General features: G+C 35.8%; 1 protein-coding gene across 1 annotated transcript in view; it reads right to left on the bottom strand.

The window, feature by feature from the left end:
* Positions 1-851: 851 nt before the first annotated feature.
* Positions 852-27,455, bottom strand: part of LOC106868322 (cysteine sulfinic acid decarboxylase) — a 27,563-nt gene continuing 959 nt past the window's right edge. Inside the window, exons 2-15 of the mRNA XM_089353150.1 lie at positions 20,477-20,652; positions 16,748-16,841; positions 15,017-15,107; positions 13,724-13,830; positions 12,564-12,679; positions 11,889-12,023; positions 9,992-10,108; positions 8,468-8,532; positions 7,036-7,114; positions 6,177-6,258; positions 5,702-5,819; positions 4,596-4,650; positions 2,222-2,311; positions 852-1,709 (exon numbers count right to left, since the gene is read on the bottom strand). Coding sequence (XP_089209276.1) covers positions 1,524-1,709; positions 2,222-2,311; positions 4,596-4,650; positions 5,702-5,819; positions 6,177-6,258; positions 7,036-7,114; positions 8,468-8,532; positions 9,992-10,108; positions 11,889-12,023; positions 12,564-12,679; positions 13,724-13,830; positions 15,017-15,107; positions 16,748-16,841; positions 20,477-20,644 — 1,503 coding nt within the window. The 5' untranslated portion in view covers positions 20,645-20,652 and the 3' untranslated portion in view covers positions 852-1,523. The remainder of the gene's footprint in view (positions 1,710-2,221; positions 2,312-4,595; positions 4,651-5,701; positions 5,820-6,176; positions 6,259-7,035; positions 7,115-8,467; positions 8,533-9,991; positions 10,109-11,888; positions 12,024-12,563; positions 12,680-13,723; positions 13,831-15,016; positions 15,108-16,747; positions 16,842-20,476; positions 20,653-27,455) is intronic.

Here is a 27,455-nt window from a genome sequence, read left to right as displayed (position 1 = left end):
ACATTATTAACTCCTAGTTTTAAAGAGATGTGTATCAACAAACATAAGAGTATATACGTACAGAAACTTACATAAATGGTGAACATATAATTATGAACAGTTTTCCACATAAAATTATACAATGTATACATTTCTTTATTTTATGCATTCATATATACAGACATATATGGTAATGATGAACACCAGTGAATATTGGTGTCTTCTCTGTTGGTGGTGAAATGGCTGATACAGGTGATTTCTTGTGAAATTTAGCTGATTAGAAAAACTAGGCCAGCTGGTGGCACTCACCGGTTCCTCTGAGTTACTTATAAGCAGGAGAACACTGACGGTATGAGTGTCAACTCTTGCATGAACCTCTTTCAGATGTTATATATCTTGCTTGATGAGTGGAAATTGGTTTATAAGGATGACTATCTATATATACATACATTAAAAATGTCTGTGCAAACAGACACATGCCCACATATATAATTTATACTTTCATTTTAGAAGTTTTGTTTCATACTGGCATATGTATATACATACATATGCAGACAGACACACACATATATAAATATATTTATTTATATATATGTTAATATATATATACACACATACATAAATATAATATATAAATATGTAAACACACACACACACACACATACATGTATGTAATATATACATACACACATGCTCATATATATATATATTTATATATATATATATATATATATATATATATATATACACACATATATGTATACATACACACACATATAAAGATGCACATAAATATGCATATATAAAAATATCATTATAAAAGTAAAACCTGCTTTTACTTTAAGCAGGTATATGCGTCTGTTTTGAAGTAGATTGAAGTATGGCTTTGATAAAGATAATGTCAGATACACACACACACACACAAACACATACACACACACTCACAAACGCATAATCCAATGTAAGGGAATTATTAGAGTGGTAGACAAAAATACCTTCTGGTATTTGGTTAAGACTTCACCAGGTGGTGCTATTAAGTTAGATATGGTCTGGTCCTATAATGGCCGAAACCTATCTAAATTATCTATGTCCCATTATGTTTTCAGTACAAATTCTGCCAAAGCTCAACATTTCCTTTCCTCTTTGTGAGGTCAATAAAAAAAAGGACTAGACAAAGAATTGAGACTGACAAAGAACTGGGATTGTATGAAGCTTCTTTGGTGGTAATTCCCCAGCATTGTTGGACTGCAAGTCCAACTGCCAAAACCAGTAAGCTAAACACATGTATATAGATTTTTATATTAGATGAACAAAACTATTTTAGATGAATATATACTAAGCTATGCACCCATGCATGTCAAACAAATCCTGCATCCCATACACACAAATGATCAACTTAATTGGTTTAATATCATTATAACTTAATGATGTTGTCTGTATAAACAGATAGAATTTTTTTGTTATTACAAACCACAGCAGAAAAAAGTTCATAAGGGTTTCACTGAATGAGAAGAAATTTTCATGTCCAAAGAATATTTAATGATTTAAAATTGCAGGTCTTTCCCCAATCGTCGAATTTCTTCAATTACAAAGTCTAGATCTGATTCTTCACAGTTTTCTTGGCATAAAACAAAACGGAAAAAGTTGACTTTGTTCATGGAAGGTAGAGGTTGGTAGCCAACCATCATAGTGCCTTCAGAAACCATTCGTTCTTTTATCTTTGGTCCAACCTTTTAAGAGAAGTAAAATAAGAAAAAAAAATGTTAGTTCATTTATCATAAAAAAAAAATGGACTGCTTATAGAATACAATGTTTTGAGTAGAATATATGAAATTATCAAATAGAGCATTATACACTACTATTTTAATTAATGATATAATGAAATAATGTAGTAAACATATGACAATAAAAGACACATGGCCTATTAAATGCACCACAATCTCAGAAGTGCACATTCAGGATGAAAAGTTTTTAGTGCATTAAAACATGTTTACTCTAGTATTTCAAGATATTTTTATGTAATTTTAGTAAATATATCTGTTAAAATGAGATGTCAGTGTTATTTTCATTTTTGCATAATTTAGATGACAGTATATCCACCGTACTCTGTATGTATCTATATATATATATATATATATATATATATATATATATATAATCTTCATCATCATTTAACCTCTTTTCCATGCAGGCATGAGTTGGACATTTCAATATATAAGAAAATATGCATGTAGAATATTACCTTCGAGAGTTTCTGCCACCATTCTTCAGTTTCCTCTTGATTCTCAAGGGAGGGTGGTATGTACCAAAAGCAAATATTTGAGTATTCAAACTGCGAAAAAAAAAAAAAAAAAAAAAAAAAAAAAATGAATAAAAGAAAATATCATTAGAGTTAAAAGCACAAAATAATTCTCTTCATTAATTAGTCAAGTAAGTGTTAAGTCTTTCAGCAGGGATGGCATGAATAAAGAATGAGAAGAAGGAAGAGATTTTTGCTAGGATATTGTAGTAATTGCTGTGACAATAGTTAATTAATAGTTAATAGTTAAGTGACAATAGTTAATTGTAGAGAATTCAGCAACACAGATGTGTTGAACAGCAATGTAGTTTGTGTTAAAAATTATGGTGAAATATTATCTACAAGGGGTAAAATATGTGGTGACTGTGAGCAGAGATTAAGCACTGGCATAGCTAAAGTGTGTGCAGTCAAGGGCATCTCTTGAGTTAGGACCCCACCACATACCTGAGATATATAGCATGTACAGGCTTACCTGTATATGCAGGCCAAAAAGGGCAGCCCTTATAAAACAACCCTAGCTATACTAATGAGATTAAATGGTGAAGGTAGATGGAAGATTTGTTGTTGCTTAATCTTGCAAACATGGCTGTATATTTAAGCACTTCACCTCACAACCATGTGGTTCTGGGTTCAATTATGGCTTTCTACCATGGCCTTGGGTCAACAAATGCCCTGTGAGTGGAATTTTATACCAAGAAACTATGCAGAAGCTTGCTATATATTACACCATGTAGATTCCACACAACAGCCATGTATTGAAATATAGAAGGCAGCCAGGCCTTCAGAGGTAGTTGTTGAGATGCTAAAAGGTTCTAGTAAAATAGCACACATTCTAATCACTTGAATAAAAGACCCCCTTCAGTCATGGATAGCCATGGGATTGAACCAAGAAAGTTAGCCTCAGGCAAGTTTGTTTATGGAAGACCAGCAGTCACTCATGCGTACCAGCCTCCCATCTCCACAACACCAATGTTATCCAAGGGAAACACAAAGGCTGATACAGCTTGGCACCAATGATGTTGCAACTCATTTCTACAGCTGAGTGAAATGGAGCAATGTTACATAAAGTGTCTTGCTCAAGAAGACAGCACACAGCCTGGTCTGGTAATCGAACTCACTACCTTATGACTGTGAGCCTGACACTCTAACCACTTTACGGTCACTTGAATAGACAGTCAGGTAGTGCAGGTAGGCGTTATATGCAATGACTAGTATAACAGTGTAATCATCATTAATTGCTACAAGAGCAACAGAAATGTAGAAAGAAGCAACTGCAGAGATATTGAACTGATGAACCAAGTCATGCATGTAATAGACAGAATTATAGCACAACTAATTATGAAGAGAAGTAACTCAGACAAGATGCAGTTCAGATTTGTGAGAGGATGAGATTCCTGCTATCCATTTTGCCCAGCATGCTAACGAGTCTGCCAGCTTGCTGCCTTAGAATTATATAATAATAATTTCAAATTTTTGCACAAGGCCAGCAAGTACGTGGGCATGAGGCAAGTTGATTACACTGACCTGTGATAAACTCGCACTTATGTAAATGACCTGAAAAGAATAACAGGTAAAGCTGAGAGCAGTGGACAAAATGCTGCTTAGTGGCATTTCTTCTGGTGTGCTAAAGATTCAGCAGGGTCATTGTCATGATGATAATAATAGTAATAATAATAATAATAATAATAATAATAATACCGGCAAGACTATAAAAGCTAATAAACCGGATATTATCATAAAAAATCAGACAAAGAAGACGTGTTTATTAATTGACATGAGTATTCCCTGTGATCATAATATAGCGGCGAAAGAATTTGACAAGATCAGTAAATATAAAGATTTGCTAATAGAAATTGAAAAAATGTGGCACCTCAAGGCGACTACCATACCAGTGATTGTAGGATCTCTAGGAATGATAAAAAAAAAGATACTGAAATCTATTTGAAAATGATCCCAGGCTTACCATCTCTACAGGAGGTGCAAAAAGTCGTGCTAACTGGAACGACTCATGTACTAAGAAGAGCATTATCGCTGTGAAAACAACATCCATTCATGATTTTTCCCCCCCCCCCCCGCCCTTAAATACATGTTTTACCTATGAATTTGCGTGTGTAAATTGGGAATGCATACAACGTTTCTCTGCCCTAGGTGTACGGAAAACACTGCGAGAAATGGGAAAAAATTTGAAGAAAGAAGAAAAAAAAAACATAATAATAATAATAATAATGATGATGATGATGATGATGATGATGATAGCGACCAATTTCATCTTTTTACAGGAAGGATATACTGTTTGTAAATGGTAGGTTGTACTCACTTCAGGTAAAACCAGACGGAAATCATCTTGAGCTCTCAGTTGGTCAACCAAATACCTGGAAAATATAAGGAAACAATTCAGTTTTGGTTAATCAAAACATTCATGTGCATATAAGTATATATATATATACATACATACATACATATGCATATATAAATATTTATATAAAGAAATATATATATGTATATATATATATACACACACACACACATATACATCTCTCTCTCTCTCTCTATATATATATATATATATATATATATATATAATTAATAATAAAATAAGTCTGCTAAAATAAGTCTGAAACCATGGTCCAGGAGATAGATGGTAAATGTTTTTATTTTTCATTCTCTTCGAAGTTTTATCCCTAATAGTGGTTTGGAATTTAGCTGTTCTTTCTAGCGTGCAAAGAATCCTATGATGGATACCTCTTATGTGTTTAAATGTACACTGTATTTATATATATATATTTATTTATTGCTTCCACACACCTGCGCTTCAAACCACATTTTGTATAAAGGATTATGTGTGATATCATGCATCTTCGTTATGTTTGGTAAGCATCGAAAGAGGTGCCATGCTTCATTATTTCAGTCTTGCACTGTTGTTATTAATGCCCTCATAAAGCCCATAAATTTATTACTATCAACATCACAACCCATACTCTTCAGTATTCTGGCCTTCATTTATCTTGTAGTTTACTCTTTAATATGCTCAACTTTTTATCTTTTATCTTTTACAAGTTTCAGTCATTAGACTATGGCCATCCTGGGGCACTGCCATGAAAAAAATTTTAGTCGAATGTATCAACCTCAGTACTTTTTTATAAAGCCTAATACTTATTCGATTGATCTACAAACACACATATATATATATATATACATGAAAGGCTTGTTTTAGTTTCTGACTACCAAATCCAGTCACAAGGTTTTGGTTGACCCAAGGCTATAGCAGAAGATACTTGCCTAAGGTTTCATGCAGTGGGACTGAACCCAAAACCATGTGGTTGGGAAGCAAGCTTCTTACCACACATCCATGCTTGCACTTAGCACATAGCCACTTTGATATAAAAATATTTAAGTTGAAGTGATTTTATATGAAATACTTACTGAGATAATTCCATCACTCTGTCCATTTTAGCTGCCATTCCAGCGTCACCTCGAGCTTTCCACATCAACCAAAGTTTAAAGTTATCAACCTTCTTGCCACATTGTATTGTTTTATTTCCTGTAGAACAATCATTATCTTTAGTGTATATACACAGATAGAGTGAAGGTGATATGAGAATAGTTTTCGTATTTCAATTGGATTATTTTTAAGGATTTGATAGGCCTCTAGTATTTTCAGGGGTTAAGAATTTAGATAAACAATTTAATTGACTATATCAGTGTTAACAGTATGTCCTGTAATGATCTTCTTTGCAAAATTGCAATTTAAAAATGCAACATATAAAACAACAAAAAAGTTACTGAATTTTAAATTAAATAAATTTTCTTATAATTTTAATAATGTAATATTTCTCCCACAGAAAATTGTGATTCCTCTGCTTTGATATAAGTGTCATTCTTTAGTAGAGAGACTTACCTTGGTCAAATGTCTTGTCATAATATTTGTCACTTTGGAATAAATATTCCACATTGGTGGAATTACACTTTTCAAGAATTCCCTGAAAGTAGTCAATGGTAAATGAAGAATTTAGGAATAATAAATGGGTTAAAGAACAACTAAGTGTTCAGCATTAATCTTTTACATTTACAATTTAACTCTTAGACTCCTATAACACAAATATCCACAGATATTGCTTAATCCTAAATTGCACAAAATCTGTTTAAATAATGTTCTTATTTGAGGGACAAAAGCTGGAAATAAAAACCTCTTCTGTGTGAGAAACAAAGTTCATCCTCATTTTAGAAAGAACTTCCAGTCAGCACCATATATGTTTATTTTTTTTTAGTTTTATCAAATAAATTTCTCTGGATTGTTTTCTTCTTTCAATTTTGAGCTTAATGGCAATTAATACTTCAAATAGTGAGTTAAAATTTGGTGGTAATATTATTAATTATTTAATTAAAAAAACTGATGTCCAAGGACCCAAATCTTGTTTGTAGATATATGCGAAAGCATTCACATATAATTAATTCAAGTGTATTCAACCTACTTTCATATGTGAAAGTGACATAATGACAGATAAGACCCATATTCACAATATACCAATAATATGGATAAAACCCATATTCACAATGTACCAGAAAATTTCATCCAAATGTATGCAATATTTATATATTTATGATTTTTATATTGGCCTACTGCACTTAGCAAAACTGTCCACATTCTAAGAGGATTGACAGATTTATATAGAGAAAGCACAACAGTTAATCAAATTCACAAATTTTCACCATACATACATTTTACAGCCACACGAACACAAATAAGAAGTACATACCTTTTCTTTCACAACAAGTAGACTACATTGCATGGGAGCATTTCCCATCTTGTGGAAGTTCCAAGCTAAGGAGTCAACCCTAGAATATGGGGGAAATAAAAAGAAATATGTATTTGAGTGTAATTTCAAGATAGATAATCTCAAAACGCATGAATATAAACTTGAAAATATATGAGTATATAACTTCCGATAAGCCAGTGTTTTCTCTGTATTTAGTATGTGTATACATGTGTTTGTGCATGTGTATATATATATATGTATATATTTTATATATATGATTAATGTGCTAGTATAACGTTAATCATGCCATGTTAATCATGTTAATTGCACCCAGAACACACTGTGAAGTGGTTGGCTTTAGGAAGGGCATCCAGCTGTAGAAATCAAACCAAATCAGACTGGAACCTGGTGCAGCTCCCTACCTTGCCAGCTCTGGTCAAACTGTCTAACCCATGCTAGCATGGAAAATGGAACAGACATTAAAGGATGATGATAATGGTGATGATATGTGTGTGTGTGTGTGTATATATATATATATATATATATATATATATATATATATATATACTAGCAGAGACCCAGTGTTGCTCGGGAATGAAATTGTTGCTTATAATATGCTGTATAGAAATTTGAGGACATTCTGTAGATGGACACTCAGATGAATGATGGCTGGGCGCCTCTCATGAATGGGGAAAATTGAAGATGTGCCAAAAAGCCTCATTGGTACTTGGAAACGTTTACGAAAATTAAAATAGGGATTAAATGAAAGAAATGATTTACATGAATATCCTCACAAGAGTAATTGAAATAAATGGCGATTGTGGAACCCCCCACGCACACATACACACGTGTGTCTTTGTAAATATGTTTGTATACATTTATGTATGTGTGTGTTTGTAAGAGACATAGTGAGTGAGTGAAGGGGTGTGTGTGTGTGCGTGTGTATGTGTGTGAGACAGAGTGAGAGAGCGGTGTGTATGTAATATTTACTCTCTCTCTCTCATACACACTCACACACAAAATAGAGAGTGAAGCTTTTTTGCCGTTGTTACGTCAATACCGGAAGTTGACATTGAGGAACCTTTTTAAAGAAGTGAATCTTAAATATAAAGCAATATTATTTATTTTTAATAAAAAAAATCAAATGAAGAGCCTAAGATTTATCCGAGGTCAAATTATTCACGCATCACAAGTATGGAAGCATTTGGTGAAGTCGATTTCACATGAAAAGCGATTACACACACATCTCTGTTTTATATATAGTATATATATATATATATATATATATATATACATATATGTGTGTGTGTGTGTGTGTGTGTGTGTATGTATATATGTATATAGGTATACACACAAATACATACACGTAGAAAGGAAGAACATTTACAAAGTGAATGTGTGGTGTTTGCATATCAAAGTAACTTTTTCTTACCTTTCCACACCTGCCATCCTGTATCGGTGTTTTTTGGACATAAGTACAAATCCACCCCAAGCTGCCTGTAAATATATAATATTTAATCCTTTCGTTACCATATTTATTTTGAGATGCTTTGTGTTTCTTTTAATTAATTTTAAATATAACACAGAATTTAGTAAAATAACTTAGTTATCATTAAGCTAGTGTTAGGAACGTAAATTCTGACTAAGGTTTGGTGGAAGATTTTAATTCAAAACTTAAGTGACTGCGTGGTAAGTAGCTTGCTTACCAACTACATGGTTCTAGGTTCAGTTCCACTGCGTGGGACCTTGGGTAAGTGTCTTTTACTTTAGCCTCAGGCTGACCAAAGCCTTGAGTGGATTTGGTAGATGGAAACTGAAAGAAGCCAGTCGTGTATATATATATATATATATATATATATACACACACAATGTATGTATGTGTATGTATATGTTTGTGTGTCTGTGTTTGTCCCCACAACATAACTGATGCTGGTGTGCTTACATAGTTCTACCAAACAGGGCCCCAGGATTTGTACATTTTACTGAAGCTGAAGAAACAAAAGGCAAAGTTGACCCTGGCAGGATTTGAACTCAGAATGCAGAGATTGGAACTCATACCTCAAGGTATTTTAATCAGCACTCAAAACAACACTCCTAATTTGAAGGTGAAAACACTTCTATAGTTCTTTGAGTTTCATGCATAATTAATTCTTTCTACTGTAGGCACAAGGACAGAAATTTATGGGGACAAGGGCTAGTCAATTACATTGACCCCAATGCTTGACTGGTACTTATTTCATCAACCCCAAAAGGATGAAGGGCCGAAGTTGACTTCAGCAGAATTTGAACTCTGAATGTAAAGACATAAAATGCTGCTAAGCACTTTGGCCCAGCTGGTAATGATTCTGCCTGCTTGCCCCCTTAGTTTCATGTATAATACAGATCAAAGTGGGTCTACTGAATCTTAAGACATCAAAATTTGTATAGAATTAAAATTGTTATAAACTATTCATCAAATTTTAAATATTCTTTTCTACTTTTCTACTCTAGGCACAAGGCCTGAAAGTTTTGGGAAAGGGGGAACAGTCAATGAGATTGCCTCCAGTACACAACTGGTACTTAATTTATCGACCCTGAAAGGACAAAAAGCAAAGCTGACCTCAGCAGAATTTGAACTCAGAAAGTAAAGACAAATGAAATACTGCTAAGCATTTTGTCCTGCATGCTAATGTTTCTATCAGCTCACTGCATTATCAAATTTTAAATATTCTTTTCTACTCTAAGCACAAGGCCTGGAATTCTGGAAGAGAAGGCCAATTAATAAGATTGACCCAGTATGCAACTGGTACTTAATTTATCGACCCTGAAAGGATGAAAAGCAAAGCTGACCTTGGTGGAATTTGAACTCAGAAAATAAAGACAGACAAAATACTGCTAAGCATTTCGTCTAGCATGCTAACGTTTCTGCTAGCTCACCACCTTATCAAATTTTAAATATTGAGAAAGATATACTTACATCAACATGAAGCCACATGTTATGTTGAGCACAAACATCTGCTATTTCACTGAGAGGATCAAAGGCTCCCAGAACTGTGGTGCCTGCTGTAGCAACAACAGCTATTGGATTGAGACCCTGGAAAAAGAAATTATAATGAAGATATAGATAAATATCTGGGTATGATCAAGCCTTTGAAGGAAGACTCTATATGGCTGTTTGCTTGAAATAGCAGTTAAATTTCCTTTGAGTCAAACCTTAACTGTTGAAGAAGAAAGAATATATTGGGTAATGCAGTCCTGGTCACACACACACACGATAGGCTTCGCTCAGTTTCCATCTACCAAATGCACTCACAGGGCTTTGGTTGGCATGAGGCTATACTAGAAGGCACTTACCCAAGGTGCCATGCAGTGGGATTGAACCTAGAACCATGTGGTTGGGAAGCAAACTGCTTACAACACAGCCATGCCTGTATCTATAGACTCTATATAATTTCCTCACATTCTAAAGTTTTAATGACATTTCATTACTTCGTAATCGTTTCAATAACAGATCATGACTTGCAGAATAATGTCTGGGTTATAAAAAATGTCACTTTAAAAATAAACCATGTAACCATTTCTTAAAACATAAAGCATCATAAAAATCTGGTGATAAAATGCCATAAAAATGAGGTAGTTACTTAGAAATAACACCGAGATCTCTGCCACCCTTCCCACCCTGCAGCATAAATAAGTTTGGTCGTAAAGAAGAATATTATGACTAGGGTAAATTGACAGCTTAAGAAATTAAAAATGAAAGGAGGAAATAATAAACCTCTGTCAATTTCCTGTAAAATGTTATTCGATGACATTTCCTTGTATGTTCTGCTGACTTCATTAAATTAATATTGCAGCCTGTGACTTTGTCATCCTAACATTGGCAGCTTGTGCTTATTGATATATACGTTCCTTTAATGTATCAGTTGACATTTCCGCCAGACAAAGTAATACATAAACATACTTGTGTATGTGTGTGTGTGTGTGTGTGTGTGAGATTGTGGTTTCGGTTCTGGGACTAGGTGACTCATTGTGTTCTTAATCTGACACAGAGGGGGTGAGCTAAGAATGTACAGCAGAAACATTTAATCATTATAAACAAATTGCAGGAGTGGCTGTGTGGTAAGTAGCTTGCTTACCAACCACATGGTTCCGGGTTCATTCTCACTGTGTAGCACCTTGGGCAAGTGTCTTCTACTATAGCTTCGGACTGACCAATGCCTTGTGAGTGGATTTGGTAGACGGAAACTGAAAGAAGCCCGTTGTATATATGTATATATATATATATATATATATATATATATATATATATATATATGTATGTGTGTGTATATGTTTGTGTGTCTGTGTTCCCCCCCCCCCCCCCGCCAACATCGCTTGACAACCGATGCTGGTGTGTTTACGTCCCCGTAATTTAACAGTTCGGCTAAAGACATATATGTAGGGAAACACAAACACATACTAGTAGTGGTACTCCATTGGTTACAATGATGAGAGTTCCAGTTCTGATCAACAGAACAGCCAACTCATGAAATTAATGTGCAAGTGGCTGAGTACTCCACAGACATGCATGCTCTTAATCTAGTTCTCAGGGAGTGACACAGAATGTCACAAGGCTGGCCCTTTGAAATACAGGAACTATTTACTTTTGCCAGCTGAGTAGACTGGAGCAGCAAGAAATAAAGTATCTTGTTGAAGGACGCAACATGCTGCCAGGAATTGAACCTATGCTCTTGCAACTGTGAGCTGAATACCGTAACCACTAAGCCATGTGCCTTCACATATACGCATACAAATTTACAGGTTTACAAACTGATAAAAGGCTTTCATTCTGATATTAACAATGACACATTATATGCAGGTACACAATTATTTACCTGTTTCAACGATAGTTCCACAGCATTCTGGAGATGTTTGACTGACATTTTCCCTTTGCTGTCTGTTTTCACCTTGATAAGGTTTTCCTGTCCAATGCCAAGAAATCCTACTGCCAAAACTGATGAATAATGGCACTGAAAAAAAAACAAGAAAAATCCAGAAGAAATTTAGCAAAATTTTTAGGTTTTTTCATAAAATCATTCAAAGAAATATAACTGGAAACTTATGCAAAACAGATCTCAGGTTTCTCTTAGAATATATTTGCATCTGTTTATCCAAAGTTCCACTGTGTGACACCTTGGACAAGAAACATATCTAGTATACTAATGCCTTCTGAGTGAATTTGATAGACAGAAACTGCATGGAAGCCCATCGTGTGTATATCTGCATGCATGCGTAGTGTGTGTGTGCTTGTGTATGTGTGTGTTTATGTTTGTCATCCCACTGCTTGACAACTGGTTTATTTTCATCCCTGTAACCTAGCAGTTCAGCAAAAGGGGACCAATAGAATAATACCGAACTTAAAAACAAGTAACTACTAAGATTGATTTGTTTAACTAAACCCTTTAAAGTGGTGCCCTGTACAGCTGCAGCTCAGTGACTAAAACAAGTTAAAGACAAAAGATTAACGATACATACACATCATTATTCAAGGTAAAAATAAAAATACTTACTCCTTCAGAAGCAAAAACCACCATTCTTTCTTGGTTGTACATGCCCTGTTTCTTAATATTATTATTGTTTCGGTAGCGAGCTAGATGGATGCTCATTATATTCATAAATGCCCCACCTGTGGATAAAGTAATGCAAAAACAATTTTCAACTACTATTCAGAATTTCTAATTAGTGAAATAGATTTGAATAAATAGCCCTTAATGAAATGTTGTGTAGGTAAGAAATGAATATTGGAAAGTTAATTAATATGGCTAGACATATGGAAAGTTAGAAAATATGGCTAGATATATGGAAAGTTAATTAATATGGCTAGACATATGGAAAATTAATTAATATGGCTAGATATATGTTCTTAGGCGTGTACTAGACACACTTTTAGAAGGTTAACATATAACTGCAAATAAGTTGGCTGCTGAAGGTAAGGCTACTTTGGGCTGCCACTTTCTCTATTGCGAAGTGGACACTGTTGAAGGCAGACGAGAAAAGAGTGAATGCTTTTGAAATGTGGTGTTACAGCAGAATCCTTAGAGTGTCGTGGACAGAGAGAAGGATGAACAACTGGGTACTAGGAAAGCTCTGTTGCGAGATGACGCTTCAGCGAAACATCATGAAGTGGAAGCTATGGTTCTTTGGCCACGTCATGCGTCGGGATGGACTTGAGCGAGCGATCATAACTGGCAAGGTGAATGGCAGACGTAAAAAAGGCAGACCACCCACTTCTTGGCTGAAAGACATCGCAGCCACAGGATTGTCTTTATTCTCAGCTGTCCATGGGGTAGAGGACAGGAGGAGGTGACAAGACATCGTGATGACCACAGCATCGCATAGTGCGACACCTGACTAGAAGAAAGGTGGCAAGCTGACAGAATTATTAGTTTATTGGACAAAATGCTTTGCGGTATTTTGTCTGCCTGAGATTGAAACCAATAAATGGTTGGTGTTAGGAAGGGCACCCAGCTGCAGAAACCATGCCAAAGCACACACTAATGTAGTCTTTGGACACCCATTGTATACTGTCAAGCTGGCCAACTTATGCCAGCAGGGAACGTGGACATTAAATGATGATGATGATACTTTAATTAAAATTTCTAATGTAGAGTTAAAACCACAATTTTATGAAATCTATGGGGTGAAAAAGAGACAAAACCTGAGTACTTACCTGGACAAAACATGCCATCACCATTTTGGAATCCAATCATTTTGCACACTTTTTGAATAAGATAATGTTCAATCATTGTGAATGCTGGAGACACTTCATACGTATGTCTGTAAATGAATAATTAACTTTTAATTAAGAATTAATTCCTTCTCTTCTGGGAAGATTCCATCTTAACAATGTGACCTACCAAACTACATGGCATACTTTAATTCTTTGACACACACCTTCATAATGTTGCTCTCTATTCTAAAATAATGTGTCACTGCCAGGTAAGCAAGGTACCAGGTAAGCAAGGTGTTGTAGCCTTTCATGTTTTGCAGCTTAAGACAAATCCCTTTATAGTCAACAATGGTTTCTAATTTTGGTACAAGGCCAGCAATTTCAAAGGAGTGAGTTAAGTTGATTACATCAACCCCTATCTTCTGAAGAAGATAGGTAGCGGCTATAGACTACTATAAAATTGAAGAGACCTAAAAGTTACTTTCATTTTTCTCACTCCTTCCAATAGTTCAATTGTATTAGAAGTTTTGCTTCTCTAACAGCATCCAGGAATCCCACTTTCTCAGTCTAGAAGCATCTTAAAACATTATGAGACTACCCACTTTTTCAAAAATTCAAGAAAATTGTACCGCAAACATTCCTGATATTATATTCTTTTATTTGTTTCAGTCGTTTGACTGTGGCCATGTTGGAGCACCACCTTTAGTCGAACAAGACATATTCTTTTTAAGCCTGGCACTTATTCTATCGATTGTTAAGTGATGGTGGGGGTGGGGACAAACACAGACACAAACATATATGCATATATATATATATGTATATATATATATATATATATATATATATATATATACATACAGGGTGTCCACAAAGTCTGGGTACATGGGGATTAACACATACTTTAAGAAATGATTATTTCATATATTTAATTGTTTATGTTATGATTTTATTTACTCCATGTATCCAGACCTTGTGGACACCCTGTATATATATATACGACAGGCTTCTTTCAGTTTCCATCTACCAAATCCACTCACAAGGCTTTAGTTGGCCTGAGGCTATAGTAGAAAACATTTGCTAGAGGTGCCATGCAGTGGGACTGAACTCGGAACCATGTGGTTGGTAAGTGAACTTCTTACCACACATCCATGCCTGCATTTTTTTTTATATATATGTATAAAGCATTGGATGATACAGGGCGATATAACAAGAGTTGTACAATGGGGAAAAAACCAGAAACAAACTTCTTAATTTGCAACTGGTTGGAATAATATTCATTTAAACGATACTTACAATGCTGTGTTGAGCGAGTCAGTGATCCATGATCCAGCCAAACCATATGGATCAACGAAACCATAAAGTTGGTTATAGAATCCTGGTTTACCTAAAATACAAAGAAATATTGCTTAATAGCATGCCGTCTCTGACTGAGTAGGAGAGACATGATCAAGGATACATAAGAACTACATTATCCAATGTGTAGTGACACATTATAGCAGATGACTGTTATATGTTCAATGTCCGGAGTTTTATCCATGCATGCGCAGGGACTAGTTCCAGAAGGAATACAGGAAGAGTCTCATGCGCATGCGTAGAGTTTGACACCCAGCTTCGGCGCCTTTTCTCAGTCTCTTCGTTGACTGATCTCCGTCGAGCCAAGACGTCCAACAGAGCTCTCTCACATGTCAGCACCAGAGCTTCACAAATAACCACGGAAATCATTCAGAAGGCGTCTCAGTAACCGAGGGCGACGAGCTACCGAATTCCCTCCAAGCATGAACTGAATTCCACTGTAAATAAATATTGTTATGTTGTTCAGAATCTGCGTTCCGTTGTTTCTTCTAGAAATTTAATGTACGGAAGTGGTGTACACCTAATGGTGTATAACCACTTCCCTACAAATGTATCTCTCACTTTTTAAGCCTTTGAACTTGTATGAGAGAGAGGTTTGGTTGCTGTTTCTAGCATAATCAGCATATTATGTAGAGGTTCTTTTGTAAGTTTATATTAAACTATGTGTGGAGGCGCAATGGCCCAGTAGTTAGGGCAGTGGACTCGCGGTCATAGGATCGTGGTTTCCATTCCCAGACCGGGCGTTGTGAGTGTTTATTAAACAAAAACACCTAAAGCTCCACGAGGCTCCGGCAGGGGATGGTGGCGAACCCTGCTGTACTCTTTCACCACAACTTTCTCTCACTCTTACTTCCTGTTTCTGTTGTACCTGTAATTCAAAGGGTCAGCCTTGTCACACTATGTCACGCTGAATATCCCCGAGAACTATGTTAAGGATACACGTGTCTGTGGAGTGCTCAGCCACTTGCATGTTAATTTCATGAGCAGGCTGTTCCGTTGATCGGATCAATTGGAACCCTCGATGTCATAAGCGACGGAGTGCCAACAACAATTAAACTATGTCCTCTTCCGCTGCTGCCACCGCCACCACGTCTGTTGCTATTTTTTTTTTTTTGCATGGAGGGAAAGGGTTTTCTTCAGCATGACACCTAACTACTTGTTGTGGTCACTTGTCATCTTCGTAAAGACCAGCTTTCATCACTTCCGCCTGGTATTTTATTTTCCTCAGTCTTTCAGTAACGTGAACTAGAAACTAATCATCAACATAGAAAAGTTTTTCCACAGACAGCTCGTCTTAAACACATCCATTATGACAAGCTATGCTTCAGAACTCTCGTAATCTAATAAGTCATACCATACAATTTTTCTGTTGCTAAGTGAGGCTGATGTTGTTCAACCCTAGGTCAACTCTGAACAAATAAACCTACAACAACAAATGCATTCCAGTCATGACCATCCCATGTTTTTGTATTTGTTTTCAGAAACCGCGTGTTTAGGGGCAAGTTATCAAAAGTGTACATCCCTCAGGCGATTTGGCTGTTATTTCTAGCAGATAGAGCGACCACGTAGAACCTCCTTTGTTAGCTCATTTCAAGTGATGTTGCAGGTGTGTGTGTGTGTGTGTATGCACATGTTACAAAATGTGACAATATATGTATAAAGTATTCCTACCTGTCTTTACACTCATGTTGATTAATTTCTCACAAAATTGCAACAATACTTCATTGTTAGTGCCTTTTTCTCCAATGTCCAGTTGAAGTTTGTTCTAGAATTAACAGAATACAATTTACATTCATCAACATGCATGAATCGTTGCTTATGCATGCTCATATGAATGAATACAGTTTATACATACACACACTCATACAAATATTTTCATACATATGCATATATATATATATATATATATATATATATATATACACACACATAATATCAAGGTCTCTTTCATTCTTTTGTTGTCTTACAATTACTATTAACATACATATACATATATGTATGTACACACACCCATATATTTAAGGCGGTGAGATGGCAGAAACGTTAGCACGTCGTGCGAAATACTTTCATCCTTTCAGGGATGATAAATTAAATACCAGTTATGCACCAGGGTCAATGTAATCGACTTAATCCCTTTGTCTATCCTTGTTTGTCCCCTCTATGTTTAGCCTCTTGTGGGCAATAAAGAAATAACACACATATACATATATACACATACACATACATATGTACACACAAACACACATACATAAAAATATATATATTCTTTTATTCATTTACTTGTTTCAATCCCTTGGCTGTGGCGATGCTGGAGCACAGCCTTTAGTTGAACAAAACGACCCCAGATTTATTCTTTGTAAGCCTAGCACTTATTCTATTGGTCTCTTTTGCCGAACCACTAAGTTACAGGGACATAAAAACACCAGCATTGGTTGTCAAGTGATGGTAGTGGGGACAAACACAGACACACAAACATACACGTGTATATATATATATATATATATATATATATATATATATATATATATATATATATATATATATAATGGGCTTCTTTCAGTTTCCGTTTACCAAATCCACTCACAAGGCTTTGGTTGGCCCAAGGCTATAGTAGAAGACATTTGCCCAAAGTGCCACACAGTGGGACTGAACCATGTGGTTGGGAAGCAAGCTTCTTACCACACAGCCATGCCTGCACCTACATATATATACATAAGTATACATATACATGCATACATACACCATTTTGAGCGTGGCCACTGCCAGTACCGCCTGACTGGCCCTCGTGCCAATGGCACGTAAAAACACCCACTACACTCTCGGAGTGGTTGGCATTAGGAAGGGCATCCAGCTGTAGAAACTCTGCCAGATCAGATTGGAGCCTGGTGCAGCCATCCGGTTTGCCAGTCCTCAGTCAAATCGCCCAACCCATGCCAGCATGGAAAGCAAATGTTAAACGATGATGATGATGATAATATATACACATATACATAGATACACGCATTGCAATCGTCCTGGATGGTCAAGGTACCCCTGAACCAAAATACCTTGGCTATTATAAGCAGTTCAGTCTGAGACACCAGTTGACTGTAAGGTAAATTATGTCCTCCAATATACTGGAGATCTAATTTTAGACATGAACATTTTAAAATAAGTTATGTATCAAATAATCAGTGTTGGCTTCAGGTGATTTACTTCTGAAAGAGTTGTAAGTTATATGTACTTTAGTGCTATTTTTGGCATTATGTATTTTATTATCTTTACTCAGTAAACAATTTTATCTTTTGAACTATGTCAAACCACATTTCTATGTATATAGTTTCATATATTTAAGATATGCTATTTCATTCTGGTAATTACTGTTTTGAAATCATTCTTTATATAATATTTTCCTGTTTCTCTGCTTTTGAAATAAATGCTGCTTTTAGAATGTGTTTGTCATAAAAATATTCTTTACTACTCTGGGCACAAGGCCCGAAGTTTTTGGGGAGTGGGGAGCAGTTGATTAGATTGATCCCCACTACACAACTGGTACTTAATATATTGACCCCGAAATGATGAAAGGCAAAGTAGACCTCGGTGGAATTTGAATTCAGAACATAAAGACAGATGAAATACCACTAAGCATTTTGCCTGTTTCTTATTTCTTTATTGCGCACTAGGGGCTAAACATAGAGGGGACAAACAAGGACAGACAGAGGGACTAAGCCGATTACATCGACCCCAGTGCATAACTGGTACTTAATTTATCGACCCCGAAAGGATGAAAGGCAAAGTCGACCTCAGCAGAATTTGAACTCAGAACGTAACGTTAGATGAAATACCACTAAGCATTTCACCCAGTGTGCTAACGTTTCTGCCATCTCGCCACCTTTCTGTAAGTATTCTTTTCTACTCTAGGCACAAGGCCCCAAATTTTTGTCTTTGGGGGTGGGGATGGGGGCAGTCGATTAGATTGACCCCAGTACACAACTGGTACTTAATTTATTGACCCCCGAAATACTGCTAAGCATTTTGCCCGGCATGCTAACGTTTCTGCCAATTCGCCGCATTGTGCTTGTCATAAAATATTGCTAGTATATTTGTAATATATTTATATCAGGCAACAATACAACATTTTGTTAATTCACATTCCATTTGACATATTAGATTAACAAAAAGCTGAATTACTGGAAAATAATTGAGAATACAAAGAACACAAAAGCATCAAACATGTGATACATTCAACTACACAAGATTTCAAAACAAGTAGAACAACTATGTACAAAATTGTTGTCCATTTTCTTTTCTTTTATATAATATAATTTCTTGTACTGCAAATATGTGGAATGGAATTTTTTTTAATGGTAAACATGGTTTTCCCAACTAAATAACCTTTCACAAGTAAAATGAGAAAAGCCTGTTTTTTTATTTTTTAGTCTAATGAAAGCACACACAGTTGTGTAGTTCACTTTGAGTTATATGTAAAGTTTAGTCACATATAGTTTTTGTTGTTTCAATACATAATAAAAATATGCAATAAATATAAAAATTAACTTCTTTTACTCTAAGTACAAAGTTAGTTTTGGAGGTAAGTAATTGATTAAATGACTCTTAATAAGTTATCATCTTTAATACAGTGTTACTTTTGATGAATGAGAAGCATAGTCAATTCTTATAGGATTTTGTTTCAGAATAATGAAGCACTTTCACAAGGGAGCCGTCGGTAATTTAACTGGCCTTTTGATTTTATATGTATCATTTCAGTTCATAAGGAAATTAGAATTTAATTGTTGTTTGAGCACACATCCTAGGTGGTAGATGGTGGAGGCGCAATGGCCCAGTGGTTAGGGCAGCGGACTCGCGGTCATAGGATCGCAGTTTCGATTCCCAGATCGGGCGTTGTGAGTGTTTATTGAGCGAAAACACCTGAAGCTCCACGAGGCTCCGGCAGGGGATGGTGGTGAACCCTGCTGTACTCTTCCACTACAACTTTCTCTCACTCTTACTTCCTGTTTCTGTTGTACCTGTAATTCAAAGGGTCAACCTTGTCACACTGTGTCATGCTGAATATCCCCGAGAACTACGTTAAGGTACACGTGTCTGTGGAGTGCTCGGCCACTTGCACGTTAATTTCACGAGCAGGCTGTTCCGTTGATCGGATCAACTGGAACCCTCGACGTCGTAAGTGACGGAGTGCCAACAACTAGATGGTAGATGGTATGTAATAATCACTTGAATTACATTGTACTTCTTAACAATCATATAACTAATCAATTAGTGAGCCAGTCTAAGGATATAAATCATTAACAGTATGATATCATTTTATTATCAATTACAGTCAGGGGCTGTGGCCATGCTGGAACACAGATTATTTTGAAAAAAAAAAAAAAAAAAAAAAAATGAAACCAAGATATTTACCAGCATTTCTTTAGGATGAAGAAACTCTACGACTCTGTGGTCGTTTTTTGTGCCATCATTCAATGCTTTGTCTAAGATCAGCTGATGGATACTGTCCAGAAACTCCTTCACATCATTTTTCTCAAAGAAATTATATTCTCTGGTATGACCGTTGGTGTAACCGTTCATTGTTATTGCTGTAAATGAAAAACAAAATAGATAACTAGAAATTAAAATTCAAGTAATATTTTAACACCATTCAAGGGTGTACATTCAATATATACACATATATAAACTGCAAACCTTCCAAAAGTCAGAGAACATTGATCAGTAATTCATACTTCATTTTATATAACTTACAATATATTAGTAGTAGTAGCACTGCTATTGTACTGTTGGCAGATTAAGTACTTGTGGTTACTGTTACTTTTAAGTAATGTAGCAGCAGTCACAATACCAGAAGCTGGTAAGCATAAAAAAAAGGTAAACAGTAGCATGTGTTAGTAGCAGGATAGTGACAAGCCTAAAGATACTAATTTTCAAAAGCAGTATATATATATATATATACACCAAAGCTCTGTTGATAATTTGGTGTTACAGCTAGATTCTCTAAAAAGCTTCAACTCATATATACTGTAATTGATTGATATCATCATCATCATCGTTTAACGTCCGCTTTCCATGCTAGCATGGGTTGGACGATTTGACTGAGGACTGGTGAAACCGGATGGCAACACCAGGCTCCAATTTGATTTGGCAGAGTTTCTACAGCTGGATGCCCTTTCTAACGCCAACCACTCAGAGTGTAGTGGATGCTTTTATGTGTCACCCGCACGAAGGCCAGTCAGGCGGTACTGGCAACGGCCACGATATATACATATATATCAATGGAGCACTAACAGCACCATCCGAATGGGATGATTTTAAGAAATTTTGTTAGATCCAAGACCCTGTTTAAGACTAAATTCTCTATTAAGAAGCCATTTTCCCCTATAGAATCTCACCTTTTCATATGACAAGATTCCCCTATCTTCCCTATGAATAAGAATTAAAGATAAAAATGGCTTTAAAATACATCTATCTATTATTGGCCTCACATACACATATTTTGTTTATATGCTGAATTTGCTGCTAGATAGTGTCCTGGGAAAGATGCCTACACCAGAATGTCATGGACCAGGCGAGGCAATATTCACCTCAGAATCACTGAGAATGGTAGATATTGATATTTCACCATTATTGTGGCATATCAATACCATATACTCGGATCATCTCAAAATGAATTGAATCTCTGGTCTATGACTTATATGCAAACAGGGTGAAAACTATTTACTGATGTGTTGTGGCATAGCACATGTGAATATCAAATTAAATTACAAATAAAAACCTGCTTTTAATTCATAATTCAATTTACATATATAATTAGTCATCTCTATTTCTTGCAGAACCCTTAGTAACCTCAGAATTCTAGGTGTCTGTGGAACTCTGGATGGGAAATGCTGGGATTGACAGTATATCTTATCAGAGATTGGCCTGATTCATTAAATAATTGTATTCCTATAGGTTTTATAGTTTTTTTTTCTTTTGTTTTGTTTTTAATTGATAATTGATATGTGATCTGACGTAGGTTAGGAATTTGTTGAAGGTAATTTTTTTTTTAATAAAACGTTCGTCAGAGTAAAACTAGCAATAACCGTTACAGACATTCCCAGACTGGTGACATCAAAGCAGTTGATGACTCGTCTGTACATTTATAGATCACGGTTCTGTCTGAGTGGCAAGAAGTGAGGAGAGAACCTGACCCAAAAGCAAAGACCAAAAGGTATCTATAAATCAGGTGATATTAGGTCACTGTTCTGTTTAAAGACCAGGTGTTATTGTTTAACTGGGTAGCATGTTAAGTTGATATGAAGGGTAAAAGAAGAAAAAAAAGGCAAAGAGAAAGCTGCAAATGAATGGAGAAATATCTATTTTATAGGTTTGAAGCTCAAATTCACTGGAGAGATTTCATTCAAAATTCCAGGACAAATTATAAGTGTATCAGAACGTCTAGCTGTCAAGACTAGGCGTCAGCCTTGGAAATGGAAGTCTGGTCTGGGCTGATGAAGTTGTTCTCTATTGAACACTTTAGCATTAAAACTGGTCATATCCGGCCAAAATATTCTACCTGTTTTATGTTTAAACATAACTTCTCACACCTATCCTACAATGACATTCTAAAAATAAACAATCGCATCATTGTAAACTCAAGGCTACAAGATAATGCAGAATTAATACAAAACAATGTGAGTAAATAAGCATTGAATCTGACAGAATAATCTGGATGCTAAAGGGAGAACCATAGGTAAACATTATTAATTGAAGAGAACATTAGAATATGGAAATGTTTGTATCACACTAGTTTGGAGGTTCGAGGTAAAGATAGATAGAGAGAGAGAGAAAGAGAAAGAGAGATAGAGAGAGAAAGAGAGATAGAGAGAGAAAGAGAAAGAGAGATAGAGAGAGAAAGAGAGATAGAGAGAGAAAGAGAAAGAGAGATAGAGAGAGAAAGAGAAAGAGAGATAGAGAGAGAGATCCAGTACTGGTTGCCATGTAGTGGTTGGTAACTTGTCGGCCTTGTAGTTTATTGAATGGAACACGTTCAATACATTTTGTTATTGTTTACATTTGTATGTCTAGATGTGTCTATAAGATGATAGCAGCGGAAGAAGACAAACTGGACTTCGTTGAAGACCGGATGGTTTAATTATTTCAGTTACTTCAAGGAAGACTTTTGTATTAAAACAGAACTGAAGCTTTTCTTTTTAAATGTGAATACATTTCGCATTTATAAAAAAATACTACTTAGATTAGTTGCGAAGTTAAGAATAGTGCTGTTGTGCTGTTTATGCACCTGAAAATTGTAATAGAACGAGTGTGTGTTGCAGCTACCAGTACAGGATTTATATATAGACCAAAATGGGCCATGGATCAGTGGAGTTAAAAATTTAAAACTATATTCTTAGCAATCAAATAAATGATTCGTAATTTTTTTTTACTTGTTTCATTTTTAATGTCAGAGTTCAAAAGCACGAGCTGGCAGAATTGTTAATGTGCTAGATGAAATGCTTAGCGGTATTTCGCCTGTCGCTACGTTCTGAGTTCAAATTCCGCCGAGGTCGACTTCGCTTTTCATCCTTTTGGAGCCAATAAATTATGTTCCAGTGAAACACTGGAGAATAGATGGTTTAATTGCTTCATATTTATTACAAGGAAGACTTTCGGATTAAAACAAATTCACTAAGATACTCTAAAACTGATCTATTGTAATTATTAAGCAAAGACAATGGCCCGTAACTGATTTAGATAAAATGTTAGCAATTTGGAATGTGTGTGTGCGTGCGTATGGAGAGGGAGTGAGTCGATATAATCGGCCTCAGTACATGACTGGTACTTTTTTTGTATCGACTACGAAAACTGAAAGACAAAAGTTAACCTCAGTGGGATTTGAACTCAGGATGTAAAAATTTGGAACAAACACCGCAAAACAGATTTTTCTTTTCTGACGGTCTAACGATATTCGCTCGTGTGGCAGTGTGTGTGTGTGTGTGCGTGCGTATGTACGCGTGTGTGTGCTTGTATGCGTCCGTGAGTATGTATGTATATACGTGTGAGGGTGAGTGTGTGTGTGTGCGTGCGTGCGTGTGTACATAGGATTTTCTTTTGAAGTAGTTATGGGAGGCGGTGGTGTTAAAAGTTAAAATGTTTATCGTTTTGTATCCGATTGAATACTAGAACAGATGAAGTTCGATAAAAAAAAAACCCTCAAAAAAAAAAAAAGCAGAAGAAACAAAAACAAGTAAAGTCAAAACACCGTCTGCTAGAAAATTCCAGCGACTAAACATTACGTCATTCGCTTCACGACGATGATTGGTTGCTGTAACAACAACCCGGGAACCATGGCGACAGCCGGTAATCATGGCTGGTTAACAACCAGCAACTGGCCAAGGCTATGATATATATGTCGACCGCGTCGCTAGTATTCCATCACCCTAGACTAGTTTCTCATTATTGGCACTGCCAAGACACTCACTCATCTCTAAGAAACCGGGAACTTGCAGAGGTATTGCGCAACTGAAGGGTTTATTATTTGTTAGGATAAACAGATTCCGCCGAAGTCGACTTTGCCTTTTATCATTGTGGGAAGAACTATTCAAACATTGGGATTGATGTTATCGACTAGACTCAAATCCCCAACATTTCAGGCCTTGTGTCGAGAGAAGAAAGGATTATTTGTAAGGATTAGCTCGCAGCGAATGTCAAGGGCTCAAATCCTGTAATGGCCTCAGCAAAATAAAGTGAGAAACCGCTATTTAAGCATTCCAGCGACCCTGGTCCACCTGATAGGAACCAAGTGATATTGAACCGAATAAAGTGAAGGCGAAGTTAACATTTTAGATTTTCGTTGAAGAAATTCAAAATGATATTTAAAAAATCATCATCATCGCATTAATCACTACCAGAACTATCACTGCAATAACTACAATTAATACCGCCACCGCCACTTCTACTATAACCACCACCGCTTCCATCCCCACTATCATAACCGTCACCACCACCACTACCACTACTAGTACTATACTACCGCCATCCCCACCATCACTACGACCACGACCGCTACTATAACCACTACCACCACCGCCACCATTACCACTACCGTCATCATGATAAAATTATGTTTTAAAATGACAATTCTGTCAGCAACCAAAGAAAAAAAAACGGTGGACATTGGAATTAGACACTGAGGGAAAATGGCTGTAACTTTTTAAATTTTTAATTTTGACGATTTTCGTTTTCGATAATGTGTTCTATATGTCACGGTCATGCGATTCCCGCTAAAAAAATTTTTGCCCCATCAACCCCCCCCCCCCCCGCGGTTTTTTTTTTTTGGGCGATTTTCATTTTTGACATTGTGTTCTACATGTCCAGGTCGTACGAATAGCCTTCTCGCAACTTAGATGTGAAAATGAACGGCTTACATGTATATTGAAACAGAAAAAGGATCATATGTGGAGTCCCCACCACGAAACTTGATATGCTAGAAATAACAGCTAAACGCGGACAATCCAAATCTTGCATTGGTCCAGATGGACTATATGTAAATAAATATGAAGGAAAAAATGCGCTTTGGCAAACGGGGTTAGAGTTAGGGTTAGGGTAAACCTAACCCTAACCCTAACCCGCAGGTCCAGATGGACTATATGTAATCTGAACCTTTCCCCCACTTATTTATTTTTTTTACGGAATCCCACGTTTTAGGCTATGGAGATTCCGATTTTGAAAAAAAATTGTTTGAAAAATTTCAATTCCCCCCCTCCTCACCAAGCAGGTTATTTACATGCTAGAAATAACAGCCAAATCTGGTTAGGGTTAGGGTTAGGTTTACCCTAACTCAAAACCTAACCCTAACCCCGTTTGCCAAAGCGCATTTTTTCCTTCATATTTATTTACATATAGTCCATCTGGACCAATGCAAGATTTGGATTGTCCGCGTTTAGCTGTTATTTCTAGCATATCAAGTTTCGTGGTGGGGACTCCACATATGATCCTTTTTCTGTTTCAATATAAATGTAAGCCGTTCATTTTCACATCTAAGTTGCGAGAAGGCTATTCGTACGACCTGGACATGTAGAACAATGTCAAAAACGAAAATCGTCAAAATTAAAAAATAAAAAAGTTACACCCATTTTCCCTCAGTGTCTAATTCCAAGGTCCACCAAAAAAATTTATATTGAATTTGTAAGGGAAATATTTGGTTGAGTAATAAATTCAATGAAAACCGAACGTGCGTGTTGTGAAATGTAAGTAGTAGTAGTAGTAATAGTGGTAGTAACATCAGCAGCAGCAGCAGCAGAAGTAGTGTTGATAATTTGGGGATTACGAGTGGAAATGTACTGTGAGTTAGGCAACTAGGGAAGATAGCAATGGGAGTCTGGGAAAGAGTTTTCTTTTTTTTTCTTTTGTAGTAGCTATAGTGTGTGAAGGGTAGGCAGACGACAAATGTTATCCTTTCTATTTCACGGAAAGAATAAGCATTTCTGGATCTGACAGAGGAAACGAAACTGGTTCGCGGAGAAGCCGGTTCTGTCTGCCGGCACCAAAATGTGCGAGTTCGGTTTCTACTTTCTAAGTGATCCTTTCTCGCTTCAACACAATTTCTCGAATTTATAAACGAGTAGAAAAAAAAAGAACAAGAAACAAGGAAAATATAACATTACTGCTTTCCTGTATAGGTATTAGCGACATAAATAAAGGCTTTCCAGTTAGGATTTCAAGATCGAACAGCAATAGAGCCATAATCATCGATGTGTATCAATGAATCTTAGAATGAATACATATGTCAAATTAGAGAAACGGGTGTAGTAGTACCTATATAACTGGACCTCAATGTGTTACTGGTAATTAATTTTCTGAACCTGAAAGAGGGAATTAGAATCACCAAACAATGAGATTTTTTTTTCACAGATTTTGGTTTCTCACAATATCTGAAAGTTATCTGTAGAAAATTTCATTAAAGCATCCGTTTAATTGAAAGCTACGAGGAAACAAAATAAGCGGGGATACACTTGGGAAAGTGTGCCCTGGCGATCCTTTGGTGTTGGTATCCAAAGGATCGATATAAGGAGACGTCCATATATATATATACATACGTGTGTATATACATGTATATATATATATATATTTGTGTATGTGTATAAACTCTCTCTCATATATATATATATATATATATATATATATATATATATATATATATATATATATATATATATGTATGTATATATATGCATATATGTGTGTGTGTGTGTATAAACTCATATATATATATATATATATATATATATATATATATATATATATATATATATATATACATACATATACAGTATATATATATATACATACATACACAGTATATATATATATATATATATATATGTATATATATATATATATATATATA

The sequence above is a fragment of the Octopus bimaculoides genome, chromosome 6 (assembly GCF_046866305.1).
Source record: "Octopus bimaculoides isolate indiv1 chromosome 6, ASM4686630v1, whole genome shotgun sequence".
Lineage (NCBI taxonomy): Eukaryota > Metazoa > Mollusca > Cephalopoda > Octopoda > Octopodidae > Octopus > Octopus bimaculoides.
Note: the sequence above shows the minus strand (reverse complement) of the source record. Positions and strands in the feature narration are given on the sequence as shown.